This window comes from Panthera pardus, unplaced genomic scaffold (genome assembly GCF_024362965.1).
Source record: "Panthera pardus isolate Hobbes unplaced genomic scaffold, ASM2436296v1 HiC_scaffold_17, whole genome shotgun sequence".
Taxonomy (NCBI): domain Eukaryota; kingdom Metazoa; phylum Chordata; class Mammalia; order Carnivora; family Felidae; genus Panthera; species Panthera pardus.
The window spans coordinates 79667988-79682805 of NW_026526732.1; the positions used below are offsets into that span (position 1 = coordinate 79667988).

The 14818-nt window shown below is 37.6% G+C and overlaps 1 protein-coding gene across 1 annotated transcript in view; it reads right to left on the bottom strand.

Annotated features, from left to right (window-relative positions):
* SH3BGRL2 (SH3 domain binding glutamate rich protein like 2) overlaps positions 1-14818 on the bottom strand; it is a 156747-nt gene that overhangs the window by 3933 nt on the left and 137996 nt on the right. Inside the window, exon 5 of the mRNA XM_019442656.2 lies at positions 2026-2106. Coding sequence (XP_019298201.2) covers positions 2026-2106 — 81 coding nt within the window. The remainder of the gene's footprint in view (positions 1-2025; positions 2107-14818) is intronic.

Consider the following 14818-nt stretch of genomic DNA (forward strand, 5'->3'; position numbering starts at 1 on the left):
GTGTCAGACTTAGGCTCACATCATGATTTTGCAGCTCGTGAGTTCGAGCCCCACATCGGGCTCTGTGCTGACAGCTCAGAGCCTGGAGCCTGCTTCGGATTCTGTGTCTCCCTCTCTCTCTGCCCCTCCCCTGCTCACACTCTGTCTCTGTCTCTGTCTCTGTCTCTGTCTCTCTCTCTGTCAAAAATAAATAAACATTAAAAAAAAAAATTTTAAGTAAGTAGGAAGGGGGAAAAGGTTGAATTACTCTTAAAGATATTTTTCTTTCTCCCCTCTGCAGATAAAAGTGTGAGTTGCTATTAACCATTAAGGCCCTGAACGATTCACAAGACAGGGTGGTACAAACAATGCACCATGGACTTGTACTCTACTTCCATGTGCTCCTGCTCATAGGACTGATTCGGGGGCCTGAATAGGTGGGCTGAATGGGTGGAGTTGCCCAGGGCCTTTGGAATGGTCTACTGAAATCAAGTAAATGTCAATGGCATCAAGACCAAGTTTAATACTATGACCACAAGTCATGTGAAAACGCATGTTTTATAGATCATGGGCTTTCTGAGAAATTCATGAGAGAATAAATATTTTTAAAGAGTAAAAATGTCAGCCCTCAAGTCTCCAAGGAATTTACATCTTCAGGAAAAATGAGAACAAAGATGGCAAGCACACAGTATTTTTTTTTAAAGGTTTCTGCATAGATAATAATGTCCACTAGATTTATGTGTCCATTAGATTACTCCCACCCCAGTTTATTCCAGTTCTTTGAAGATAAATCTGGATTGTTTAATATCTTTGGATGAGATATGTTATAAAAATACTACAATTTTCCTAACAAGTATTCCAATGTTCCATCTTTATAAAAATAGTTTTAAGAACCTTTAAATATTACATGTGTGGGTTTTGCCACTGTTTAAAACATATGCATGGAAACCACCCACAGCCATCTGTGGACTTACTAATGTAAAAACAAAGCAAGGTTTCACATTGGCTCTGAACTGCAGGTGCTGGTGTATAATTTATATTATTCATGGTCTCTACTTTCCTTCCATAGGTGTTCTAGAAAGGGTACAAATCCTGGGTAGCCTCAAAAGACCTATTACTTACAGACATCAAAGTACCCAGTAATGTACTCTCATTTCAATTCAGTGTTAAAAATAGACATTTTAGAATTCAGTCTCACTTGAAATACAGTCAAAACCTCAACTGCTTTGTATATAAAGATTGCAAGGAAAAACACACACAAAAAGTTAACATGCTGATCTCTGGGTGACAGAATAATGGGTGATTTTTATTTTCTACTCTAGACTTGTATATTTTCCTAATCTTTCTAAATGAACCTAGGCTACTTTCATGATCAGAGAAAAACCCAGTATTTTTTAAAGGGGGGAATAATCAAAATATTATCTTATTTCATAAAGAAATGCTATTTCTTATTTTGAAAGTGAATCTCTGTGCTTCACAAAGTTGTAATAATACACATAAATAACTTCTGGTCTAAACATTAGAAAAGCTTGAGCCTTTTATGTTCCATAAAAGACACATGGCATAATAAAGTAGCTTTAAAAAACATGTTGATTAGTTTAGGAACTGTAGCGTTTTTTTTTTTAAGTTGACCATTTGTTATTACAGACCATCTCCTTTCCAGTGTAAATGAGTTAAATGTGCAGAAAACCTTAAAAATATGGCTTTGATTCTGTTGTTTCAAAAAATGTAAATCTGCACTTTGAAACAGAAAGCACTTACTCCCTTAAATTCTTCTTGGAAAAAAGGGGTATAGATTATAAATAAAATAAATTATAAACAAAAATAAACTCTAATGTACAACAACAGTTGAAAATTGGAGGAAAAAAACAAAAAACCTGGGCTGCTTCGTGCGTGTTTACACTGGGCAGTCCTTAATGTGCATTTGAGAAAGTGAAACCTACAACTTTAGGAGACTACACGTGCATTCCCCTAACACCTTCAGTCTCAACCCCTAAGGACAATTAAAGAGAGATGAATTTTAAAACAAGAGAAGATTTTACCTACCTTTGATGCCAATCGTGATTTCAGGCCTAAGAACGAATAGACTGTGTTGCTTTCCTTTGATTCAAAAAAACTGTCATAATCCTAGAAAAAAGAGGAAGAGACAACAAACAAAAGCAAATAATTATTGGTATGTGGTGCTTTTGAAAAATTCTTTATGGAAACAAAAAAAATGTACCATTGCTTCATCCAGGCCAGGGAAGAGCTACATAAATCTACTGGATTTGCTCTGCTTGAGCATAAAACTTTCTCTGAGTATGATGATGAGGTAAGCATGTTGTTAACGCAAGGCCTGTGATAGGACTGAAATGTAAAACACCAACAACACAAGGGAAACCGGAACATGTTCCCTTTCTCTCATGTGCCAAACTAACATTTGTGTAAAATCACTCTAAGATTTTACTCTAGTGCATTAATAGGAAAGGCTGACTCCCAATTCCATTCTTGATATTTTGTTATCTAGGGCTTTAAAAAAAATCACTGGGTAAACACAAAGCCATAAAGGTCTCCATGTGTCAATGCAAGTGCTTCTATTCTGCTTTTGAAGTCTGCCACATTCTTTCAGACTATGTCTTCAGAGAGAATAAAAAGATCAAATAAAAACTAAAGGAAAGCAGATTCTCTATAACATTTATCTTTGCCTCAGACCTGGAATCATTTTTCTCTTTCTACTTTCACAAGAGAAGCCATCAAGAAATTCTGACCAATATGTTCATCAATTGTTTCTTTTCAAAAGTTTGCATATGTGTTATTGTATGGTTTCTGAGTTAGTGTAAAGCAGTCTTAAAATCTGTAAAAGTCCCTTTGATAACGACCCTAAGGATAAATATTGCAAGCAGACAATGATCAGAATCATTTTTAGCCATCTGCTGTATAACAGGTGCCTTACAATCAATACTTCATTTAATCCCACCACAGACCACCAGGTTGGAGGCTGGCTCAAAGCAAAGAAATATTGTACCCAAGTTTGATAGGCAATCTGTGAAAAAGCTGAGATTTGGGGCCAATTCTCCCTGACACTGAAATCGATGCTTTTTGTCTTCTGTGATGCTTCTTGGCCAAGAAGAAGCCAGCTATGGGGCACCCTGTATACCAGAGTCATTAAGCCCTAATGAATCCACTGCTGAGCCAAGCCAATGGCATCACAAGTACTCCTGAAATCTGTCTAGCAATCTAAATGAGAGACCATGACTTACAGAATAAAGATTTGCTTCTTGCAAAGGATGCCTCAGTGGTGAACAATCTTTTTTAATTATTTCACTCTGTATAGAAGCTCTCTTGTTCAAATGCTTTAGCAGGTTGAGTCTTGTGTGGTTTTGAAGGTAGCTTCATTTTCATTCATGATCATCTCAACCTCGGGCCTTACACTCGATGTTCCTTCTGAAGATCTTCAGGTGGTAGCTCCCTCTGCCATTTAGGATCTGGCCCAATACAGTTCACCTCTAAAGACAGGCCTTCCTTGACATGCTAAGAAGGAGCAATCCATCTGAAGAGGGAGGCTCAGCAAAAGCCTACTTCAAAAATGGCATTTTAAGTTGAAATCTGAAGGATGCGTAGAGGTGACCAAGTAAAGCACTGGAACAGGGGATTCAGGACAGGGAACAGCACTGATGAAGAGCAAAGCTGGCAGGTCTGACAGGAATAAGCACAGGTCAGACTATGTAAAACCAAGAAAAAGATTTTGAATTTTATCTTAAGTATAAAAGGAAATCACGTGTGGGTCCCAAGTAAGGGAGCAGAATGATCTAGTTTCCTTTAAGAAAATAGAGAATTTAGGGGCGCATGGGTGGCTCAGTCGGTTGAGCGTCTCACTTCAGCTCAGGTCATGATCTCACGGTTTGTGAGTTTAAGCCCTGCGTTGGGGTCTGTGCTGACAGCTCAGAGGCTGAAGCCTGCTTCAGATTCTGTGTCTCCCTCTGTCTTTGCCCCTCCCATGCTCATGCTCTGTCTCTCTCTGTCTCTCAATAATAAATAAACATTAGAAAGAAAGAAAGAAAGAAAGAAAGAAAGAAAGAAAGAAAGAAAGAAAGAAAGAAAGAAAGAAAAAGAAATTAGAAATTTGGGGTGCCTGGGTGGCTCAGTCGGTTAAGCATCCAACTTTGGCTCAGGTCATGATCTCACAGTTCATGAGTTTGAGCCCCACATTGGGCTCTGTGCTGACAGCTCAGAGCCTGGAGCCTGCTTTGGATTCTGTGTCTCCCTCTCTCTTTGCCCCTCCCCTGCTCTCACCCTGTCTCTCTCTCTCAAAAATAAATAAATATTTTAAAAAAATTTAAGAAAATAGCGATTTTAACTGTGTGGAGAATGGCTCAGACAGGCCAGCAAGAAGGAAAATGGGGAAAAGTCAGAAGAGTACTGTGGTAAATCCAGGTAAGATGGTGGCAGCCTGAACCAGACCAATGATGGTGAAGAGAGAGAGAGAGAAATGCAGACAGACTGGAGACATATTCTATATTCTGGAGGAAGAATTTTTCGTCTATGTGCTGCTGAAGCGAGCAGAAGAAGGAAGAATTGATCATACTCGACTCTGGAATTGGGGGACAGAGCTAGGGAGAATTAAGACTTGGAGCAGCTCTGAGTTTTGTAACTTGATGGGAAAGACCAGAGAAAAACCAGATGTAAGAGTAAGGTTGAAGTGGAGTTTCAAAATGTTAAGTTTGAGAAACTATATGAGACAGACAATCAAGTAAAGAAGACACCAACGGGGCAGTTGGAGGTTATGAGAGTTTCTAGTGGCTCTAGGATATTACAGATTTCATAGAATTTTACAGAAAATTTTACAATTTTTTGTAAGAAAAACCATGTCACAATTAATACAGGTCTAGCAGAACTTCTGCAAAATCCTATGAACCAAAAATGTTATAAACATTCTTTGCAACAATGGTATTTTCGAACAGTTGAGTACCATTTCACTGATTGGGGTTCAAGAAATTATCCTGTTTGGTGCATCCTTTCTCTGCCTTTAACATCACTATGGCAAGCAGGTTTCTTACCTGAATATTGAATTGGATCCTCCCAACAGTTTACAAATTGTCATTAAGGTAATTAACTCCTTCCAAAGACACAAATATAAGATTTGGTAATTAACTTTAAAAGCAGAAAAACTGAGGGGTGCCTGGGTAGCTCAGTCAGTTAAGCATCTATTTGTCTCAGCTCAGGTCATGATCTCTTGGTTTGTGAGTTCAAGCCCCACATTGGGCTCCATGCTGACAGTGTGGAGCCTGCCTGGGATTCCCTCTCTCTCCCTGCCCCTCTCTCTGCCCCTCCCCTGCTCACTCTGTCTCTCTCTCAAAAATAAATAAACTTAAAATTTTTTTTTAAAAATAAAAGCAGAATAATTGAAAGGAAGTAATTTTTCTTTATTAAAAAAAAACTTTTTTAATGTTTATTTATTATTAAGAGACAGAGCCAGAGCATGAGCAGGGGAGGAGCAGAGAGAGAAGGAGACACAGAATCTGAAGCATAGAGCCCAACCCGGGGCTTGAACCCACAAACTGTGAGATCATGACCTGAGCTGAAGACGGATGCTTAACCGACTGAGCCACCCAGGCTCCCCGAAAGGAAGTAATTCTTAGAGTGAATGTTGGGACAGTGCCTGACACACACCAGGTTAAGCAGATGAATGAGTTGTGTTTGCTGATTAATGACTGATGTTACATGTTTTAGGTAATCTCATATGAGTAACATAATTTGAGTAAACCCTATTTCTACTCTATTATGGGTTTTTAAAAATTATGTAAATTTGTTTTCTGATATTTAAAAGTCTGATGAATCTCAAAGTGTAAAAGGTTTAATAAATTATTTTTTGTCATATTTAGGCAGAGTAGGTGATGGATAATTTAAAATCTAGTATTTTTTAATTGTTAATACCTCCTTTCAGAGACAATACATTAAACAGTATGACTGAAATAATTTAAGAGTAAAATAGTATTAGAAATTTTAAAATCATGTCCTATTAAAGCTGTAAGTTCTTATGCCCTTAGGCATTCCCCAATATAAGAGAAAGATCCACTTTCTTATCAAATCCATTTCACTTATCAGGCTTCTATTTTTAAAAATATATTAAGACTCTGTACTGCAAAGTTAAAAGCATTGTATTTTAAAAACCCAATATAAAGTTTCTAAATAGGCTTGCTGAATTCCTTATAGTTAAAGATGCTTTCTCTGAAGTGTTTGTAAATACACATCTGCAAATTACACAATCAACCTTCTATAACTATAAAATATAAAGATCAGTTAAAATCATCTTTGGAAAAGGGTACAAACATACAAAGCATATTTAAGATAAAATCGCCCAGTTTTAGAAGCTGGAACATTTTTATCACACATAAGACAAAAGATGAAAAACTCACTTTGTTTTTAGTGCTAACTGCCTATGAAAAGAGAAATTTCTGGACTATATAGGTATGTTATCAACATAACTGAGCACTGGTACTAACAGACCATCTATCTAAATGCTGCAATTTTAAGAAAAATACGGCAAGCTAAACAGCTGTTAAGAAGTGGGAGGCGGGGGGAGTTTCTGTTACCTATACTTCTGTTTGCATTCCAGGAAAAACCAATGTTAAGAGAATTTATGAGCTCATGATAAAATTTACAACAGGTAAAATGCACAATGGTCTCATTCTTCCACAGAGCTTACTTAAGTACATTACCCGTACACCATGATTAGACTATTATGGACTAGACAAGCATTTGAGACAAAGACCTTAAAGTTCTTTGCCCTTTTAGTGTTCCCTAAGAGAACAGTGAGGAAACCCACAGCGGCCACGCTGTAAAGCTGTACTGCTTCCCACGCTTAGTCAATGACAAGTGACAGACTCATATTATTTCCACATGCCAAGGGCATATCCAAACAGGAGGCTGTGGGGAATAAAAACAATACAAGGCCTACAAGGAAACGGCAGCAATCAGTTCTAAATGAGCAAAAGCAAATCTGGTTTACCCAAAAGAAGAAAAGAAATTTTTAATTTTTTTTAAGACTACAAGAATTACTGCTGCTGCTGCTAAAAATGGGCAGAGGCTCATTCTTCCTAAAATTTGTTTCAAGCCTGAGGGGAGCCTCTGAGCAGAATATCTTGATTTAGTGGGTAAGGACTATTAATGCTATGTTCTATTTTATAAAATCTTGACATAGAAGGAAAAAATAGTTGACAGTTGCAATCCTGGTACAGTATGTAAGATGTATTGTCTGAAACAGCTTCATTCAGCAATTTCTGTGCCAAACACCAAATATGGGTAAGCCCAAAGCAGAGGATTTTAAATTTCTTTTTTTTTTTTTATGTTTATTTATTTTTGAGAGAGACAGAGACAGAATGTGAGTGGGTTAGGGGCAGAGAGACAGGGAGACGCAGAAGCAGGCTCCAGGCTCTGAGCTGTCAGCACAGAGCCCAACACGGGGCTTGAACTCACGAGCTGTGAGATCATGACCTGAGCCGAAGTCAGACACTCAACTGACTGAGCCACCCAGGCGCCCCAAGGATTTTAAATTTCTAATTCATGTTTAACATTTCTTTTATTTCCTTTTTAATTTTTTTTTAACATTTCTTTATTTTTGAGAGAGACAGAGTGCAAGCAGGGAAGGTACAGAAAAAGAGGGAGACACAGAATCCAAAGCAGGCTCCAGGCTTTGAGCTGTCAGCACAGAGCCTGACAAGGGGCTCAAACCCACGAACTGAGAGATCACGGCCTGAGCAGAAGTCAGACGCCCAACCGACTGAGCCACCAGGTGCCCCCGATGTTTAACATTTCTGACCATACTAGTACAAGATAGCAGGGCAAGAGGAAACATCTACCCAGGCACCAACTGAAACTGGATGGGAAAAAAACTTTGTACTAAACATAGGAAAAGGAACCAGCAATAACATTTAAAAAAATACCCAGAGGAGTTAAGTGAAAAGGCTAAAATTAATGAAGAGAATCTCTTGGCTATTGACATTTATGTCATTCTCCTTTAAGCCACAGGGATTTGGTAAAGTAGATACATACCCTCCTCTATGCTCACACAACTAAACAGCTCAATAGAGATACTAATATCTTTAAAACAAAATAAATATTAAGTATGTTTATATATTTTATAATAGTTATTACGGTCACAGAGGAGAATGTGGCTGCTATAATCTTTGCATGGGGGAAAAATGAAGAAGCTGTAAGAATGCAAATTTCTCTTCATCTTTCAAGGAAACAAATGCAGTCTAATTTTTACATCAAGGAATATAGGTACAATGTGTATTCACACAGAGTGGTGGTAACTCAGAGAACTACAAAGAAGAACCTCACAAGAGAGGCTGTATCTCATGGGAATCAGGGGAGGGCGCACATAAAGAAAGGGCAGAGGAAAAGTGTCTTTGCACTTTTGACCCTCTTTACTGTTGTAACACTGAGAGTATTAACATGCCCTTGGTGTCTTAATAGTTTTGTTTTCTTTTCATTAAGTCTAACTGCATACACTCCGAAAGAGAAACATTTTAACAGAGAGAAAACCGCCCATGTGGACACTATTTAAGATCTCCTATTAAACATGCAACTGGGGCAGCCTCAACCTGTCTGGATGAAGGTCTTCAATATTCACAGCACAAGCCATCGTTTTCATGAAAGACGTGTCCCAGGGATTCATCACTGTAGAATACTGCGGCAAACATCTCAGTGAGGTGAAAATGGGAGATTAAACATTTATAGACAGAAGAATAAAAACTACAGCTATATAAAAGAGATAAAACCGCAAAGAATATCTAATTAAATTGTTATGCTTCTGGGCATACAGCTGATCAGCAAGTGATAAAGAGGAATTTATATCACCCCTTTCCCCACCACCCAACCTTCTTCCTTTCCTAGTATCTGTGAGGATGTCATATAAGATTATTTACAGTAAAACATTTGAAGATTCTCCTTGATTAGATAAGTTATCTTTTAGAAAGAAGGCTTTGAATAGAGATCTTCAAATTCAGATTAAGTTTCTTTTTTTTTTTTTTTACTGTTTATTTTTGAGAGAGACAGAGAGAGAGAGACAGAGAGAGAGAGAGAGAGAAATAGTAGGGGAGGGGCAGAGAAAGAGGGGAACAGAGGATCAGAAGCAGGCTCTGCACTGACAGCACAGAGCCCCACATGGGGCTCAAACTCACGAACTGTGAGATCATGACCTTACACTTAACTGACTGAGCCACCCAGGCACCTCTCAGATTAAGTTCCTAAGAAAATTCTACCTGTGAGATAGGTGAGTTTCTAATTGAGGTGATTTTCCAAATAGATTTCATTGTAAAATTTAGAAGAAGGTTCAATAAGCTTCCCTTTGAGACATTTGCCTTTGACTTTTATTAATAAAATGGGAATGCAAATGCTCAGAACTGACAAGGCGGGGCTGAACAGAACAGGTTAGCTACCTGCTCCGCTGAAAACATCTGTGCAGCCATTCACCCATTCACATGACTAATTCTGGTAAGTATGTTCTGGGTTCCTAACACTATGCAGATACTAAAATACACATGCCTGCTGAGGTGAGCACAAGGAAGCTTGGAGACTGGCTGAGGGGAAAGACATAAAAAAAATTTATGACATAAAGGTCATAATAGGAATGAGGCACAGGTTTGCTGGACCTGGGGGAGGAGCAGTGATAACCAGAGCCCTAGTTAATTAGAGAAAGCTCAATAAACTGTTAAAAACTGAGAACAAACTGAGGGTTGATGGGGGGTGGGAGGGAGGGCAGGGTGGGTGATGGGTATTGAGGAGGGCACCTTTTGGGATGAGCACTGGGTGTTGTATGGAAACCAATTTGACAGTAAATTTCATATATTAAAAAATAAAAAATAAAAAATAAAAAATAAAAAATAAAATAAAAAAAAAAGAGAAAGCTCAATAAGAAGGCCCATTTGAATTGAGTTCTGAGAGAGAAATAGGGCAGAATTAGATAGGAAATAAAAGTCACAGGATTTAGTAACCAAGTGGGTATTGAGGCAAAGAAAAGTGAGTTTGGGGTAACTTTCAGGGCCTTCCCTTAAATATCATGTAGATGATGTAGTCATTAAGCCTACATAAATAACATTCACATTTTAAATGTTTATTTTTGAGAGAGAAAGAGAGAGACAGAGAGAGTGTGGGGAAGAGACAGAGAGAGAGAGAGAGACAGAGGATCTGAAGTGGGCTCTGTGCTAACAGCAGACAGCCCAATGGGGGCTTGAACTCACAAACTGCAAGATCATGAGCTGAGCCAAAGCTGGACGTTTAACTGACTGAGCCACCCAAGCACCCCAAAACATCCATATTTTAGAAACAGAGCACAATCTCCTGTGAATAACAATAAAAATTTTAAACTTTAGCTTTTTTTCTTTTATTTTTTTTCTTTTCCTTATTAACTCCAAGCAGAGTTCTAGTAACACAAGTCACTGCCAGTCAGGCTTCCACATAGGCTAAAATTCTCACTATGTTCCACTCCATATATCCATCCTGCCAGATAATATACTTGATTTTCACAGAGGAGACTTGGAAAATAGCTAATCATCCTGTGTTTCTCAAATGTGACCACTAAAGAACCCCAGGAGGTGGAGGAAGTATGAAGGGACCATCTAGAACACGGGTAAACTATGGAGAGGCTTCTGTGCTGAGTGTGGTTTGACATTTTTAAATGGTTAGAAAATAAAACAAAGACAACCAAACCAAAAAAGAAGATGCGGCATAGAACTGGTGGCCTGAAAAGCCTAACGTATTTACCAGGGGGCCAATCCCTGATCTAGAATATTGGAGAATATATTTTGAGGCAGCTTCTATGAAAGCGAAATTCTTTGAAGTCTTGTTCCATCTTAAAATTCATGGAAACCCAGCATCCTGCCCCATAATATATCAGTGTTTCTTCTGCTATTAAAAAGTATGCTTTTGGGAAGTGCCCGGGTGGCTCAGTAGGTTAAACATCTGACTCTTGATTTCCGCTCAGGTCAATCTCATAGTTTGTGAGTTCGAGCCACTGACAGTGTAGAGCCTGCTTGGGATTCTCTCTCTCCCTCTCTCTCTCTGCACCTCCCCTGCTCATGCTCGCTCACACACACACTCTCTCTCTCTCTCTCAAAATAAATAAACATTCTTTAAAAAATATGCTTTGGCAAAGTACTCAAAATCTCCAAGCCAAATGCTGCTCTGGGCAGATAGGCAATCTTTATTCTAGAACCTTGGGCACCCCTAAGAAACTTAACTTTGGTTTTACTATCAATACATACAATAATCATCTCGTTTTGACTTTTACTAGTTTTCATTTCACCAAGTGACTTTTTCTTTACTTTGAACCCAGCTTCTGGGTTCAACAATAACCCTTCACATCTTGATAATAGTATACCCCCAAATATTTTTGCTGTTTGACTGATGACTCTAAGGGAAGAGAGAAAAGTGACTATAAGGAAAGGAAAAAGAGTAGAATAGCTTAAATGAGAATGTACTTTATAAAATAACATTCTTCAGAACAGCTTGCCAGTTGCAAACAATTATTTCAAGTGACTGGAAACAACTAAATAGTCCACAGTGAGGGAATGATTAAGTTAATTATAATTATCCAACACAGAGAATAATATGTAACCTCTAAATATATGCTTACAAAGACAGGGAAACTATTTTTTTTAGAGAACAAAGCCGGGCACAAAATGGTATATATAGTATGATCAAAAATAGGATTTTTAAAATTTTAATCAATTTGTAAGAAAAGAGAAGTTGCATTGACCAAATGTTTGCAGTTGTATTCAAAAGGCAGTATTCATTGTCCCCCCTTCCTTATTCTCATTTTCCCAATTTCTCTATTTCTATACTTATTTTAGTGCTAAGAAAAAAAGAAAAAACAACAATAATGTTGGATAACCAACTCAATATGAAAATCTCTTTAAATATCTCTTTCCAACAAACTTCTTAGGAGACTTTTGCTGAAAGTCATTTCTTATATTTATGTGTGGAGATGTGTGTGTGTGTGTGTGTGTGTGTGTGTGTGCATGTGTTCAAATTCAATATATTCAGATATAGACATATACGTGTGTGTTCAAATTCAATATATTCAAATTCAAATATATTATTTAAAAATATATAATCATATGTATGAATCCGGGATTTGAAAACTGACAATTAAGGGACTTGGTTATGCATGCTTCAAAAAGATGTCCAAACACACTTAAAATATATTATCCCAAGACAATCTTCTCAGAAGTCTTACATAACATTGCATTTGGAAACAATACAACTACATACATTTAGGTGCTCTGTGGTTCTTTTAAGCTTCCACCAATGGTAAGAAGCCACTAACACATCTCCTTGTCTCCTTTCACGGGAAAGAAAAAGATGCCACAAGGAACCACTGCTGGTCATTTAGCCTTTCTGAAACTCTTTAAGAGTAATCTAACCCATCTCTAGTCTACTTTCAGGCTCCAATTAATCAAGGTAATATGAGGAAAGGCAGTCAGAGTTGGCCCGCAAATCATTACTTAACCAAACTAGTCAACAGCTTTAATGTAAACGTTATTTGATTAGCAGTAGACCCAATGCTTAGGTACAAATTTAACATCTTACAAGTATCATCTAAAAGTACCAAAAGAGTAATTCAATAGTTTTAAAATATAAACAATCTTATAAGTTGCCCCATGGAAAATGATCAAAATGGTTATTTTTCTATAAAAATATTCTTCCATTGGGGTTCCTGGGTGGCTCAATCAGTTAAGCACTCTGGATTTCGGCGCAGGTCAGGATGTCACATTTCGTGCTGTAACACGGAGACTGCTTGGTATTCTGTCTCCTCTCTCTGCCCCTCCACTGTGAGTGCATATGCATTTTCACATGCTCTCTCAAAATAAATAAACATTTAAAAAAAAAAAATCCCTCAACAACAAAAAATCAAATAGCCTGATTAAAAAATGGGCAAAGAACTTGAATAGATATTTCTTCAAAAATGATATACAAGTGGGCAATAAGTGTATGAAATGCTCAACATCACTAATCATCAGAGAAATGCAAACCAAAATCACAATGAGGTATCACCTCACACCTATTAAGATGGGTACTCTCAAAACATGACGAAACAAACAAAATAACAAGTATTGGTGGGGATATAGAGAAGTCAGAATCCTTGTGCACTGCTGACGGGACTGTAAAATGGCACAACCACTAGGGAAAACAGTATGATGGTTCTTCAAAAAATTAAAAGTAGAACTACCATATGATGCATATATATACACGTATATATTGTGTATGTGTACACACATGTATATTGGGATATAGATTGTGTATATCTACACACATATACATTGGGATTGTTGTATTATATATATATATATATATATATATATATACACACACACACACACATATATATATATATATACACACACACATATATATATATATACACACACACACACACACACACACCTGAAAGCAGAATGTCAAGGAGTTATTTCCAAACCTATGTTCAAAGCAGTACTACTCACAATAGCCAGGAGACAGAAGCAACCCAATTCATCAACAAATGAATGGACAAAAAAATATGGAATATACACACAATGAAAGACTTAAAAAGAATTGAAATCTTCTCACATGCTTCAATGCTATAGGAGAAATGTTTGTATCTTCCCCCAAAATTCACATGTTGAAATCTTCATGCCCAAAGGCCTTTAGGAGGTGATCAGGTCATGAGGCTGGAGCCTTCAAGGATAGGAGTAATGCCCTATAAAAGAGCTCCCTTGTCCCCTTTCACCATGGAAGGAAGTTGGCAGGAAGTTGGCAGTCTACAATCCAGAAGAGTGTCTTTGCCAGAACCCAACCCTTCTGTCACCCTGATCTTAGACTTGCAGCTTCCAGAACCATGAGAAATACATTTCTTATTTGCAAGATACCCAATCTGTATATATAACCCAATTTTTGTTATAGCAGCCTTAATGGACTAAGACATACAACATGGATGAACCTTGAAAACATTATGCTAAGTGAAGTGACTAGTCACAAAAGGACAAACATTGCATGATTTCATTTCTTTTTTATTATAAAAAAAAATTTTTTTAATGTTTATTTTTGAGAAAGAGACAAAGCATGAGTGGAGGATGGTCAGAGAGAGAGGGAGACACAGAATCCAAAGCAGGCTCCAGTCTCTGAGCTGTCAGCACAGAGCCCAACGCGGGGCTTGAGGTCATGAATCTCGAGATCATGACCTGAGCCAAAGTCGGATGCTTAACCTACTGAGCCATCCTGGCACCCTTGTATGATTTCACTTCTGTGAGGTATCTAATGTAGTCAAATTCACAGATAGAAAGCAGAATGATTGTTATCAAGGTCTGGGGGGGAGGGGACAAACAGGAGTTATTTAATAGGTATAGAGTTTCAGTTCTGCAAGATGAAAAAGTTCTGGATATCTGTTTTACAACAATGAAAATATTTAACACTACTAAACTGTACACTTAAAAGTAAGACACTAAGTATTACAATATATGTTTTTCCACAATAAATGTTATTAATAAAAAATAAAAATATATTTTAAAAATCCAAAACTTTTTTTTTTTTTTTTTTTCTGAATAGGAAGGAAGAAAAGAAATGAACGGGTAGTAAACATTTTCCTTCCGTGCAGATGTGTGTATTTCATTTCTGGTGCACTCCACACAGGCAAGTTCCACAGAGAGAGAACAAAGTTTAAACCCTAGACATGAGGACCTGAGCTTTCCAAAATCCAAATCAGACACTAAAGCCCATCAGAAAAGTCTAGGTGCTAGGATGTTTACCTTTAGGTTACCCATTTCCAGAGAAGACTCTTGCTCATGGTACAGCTACTCCCAGAAAATAGCAAGAACAA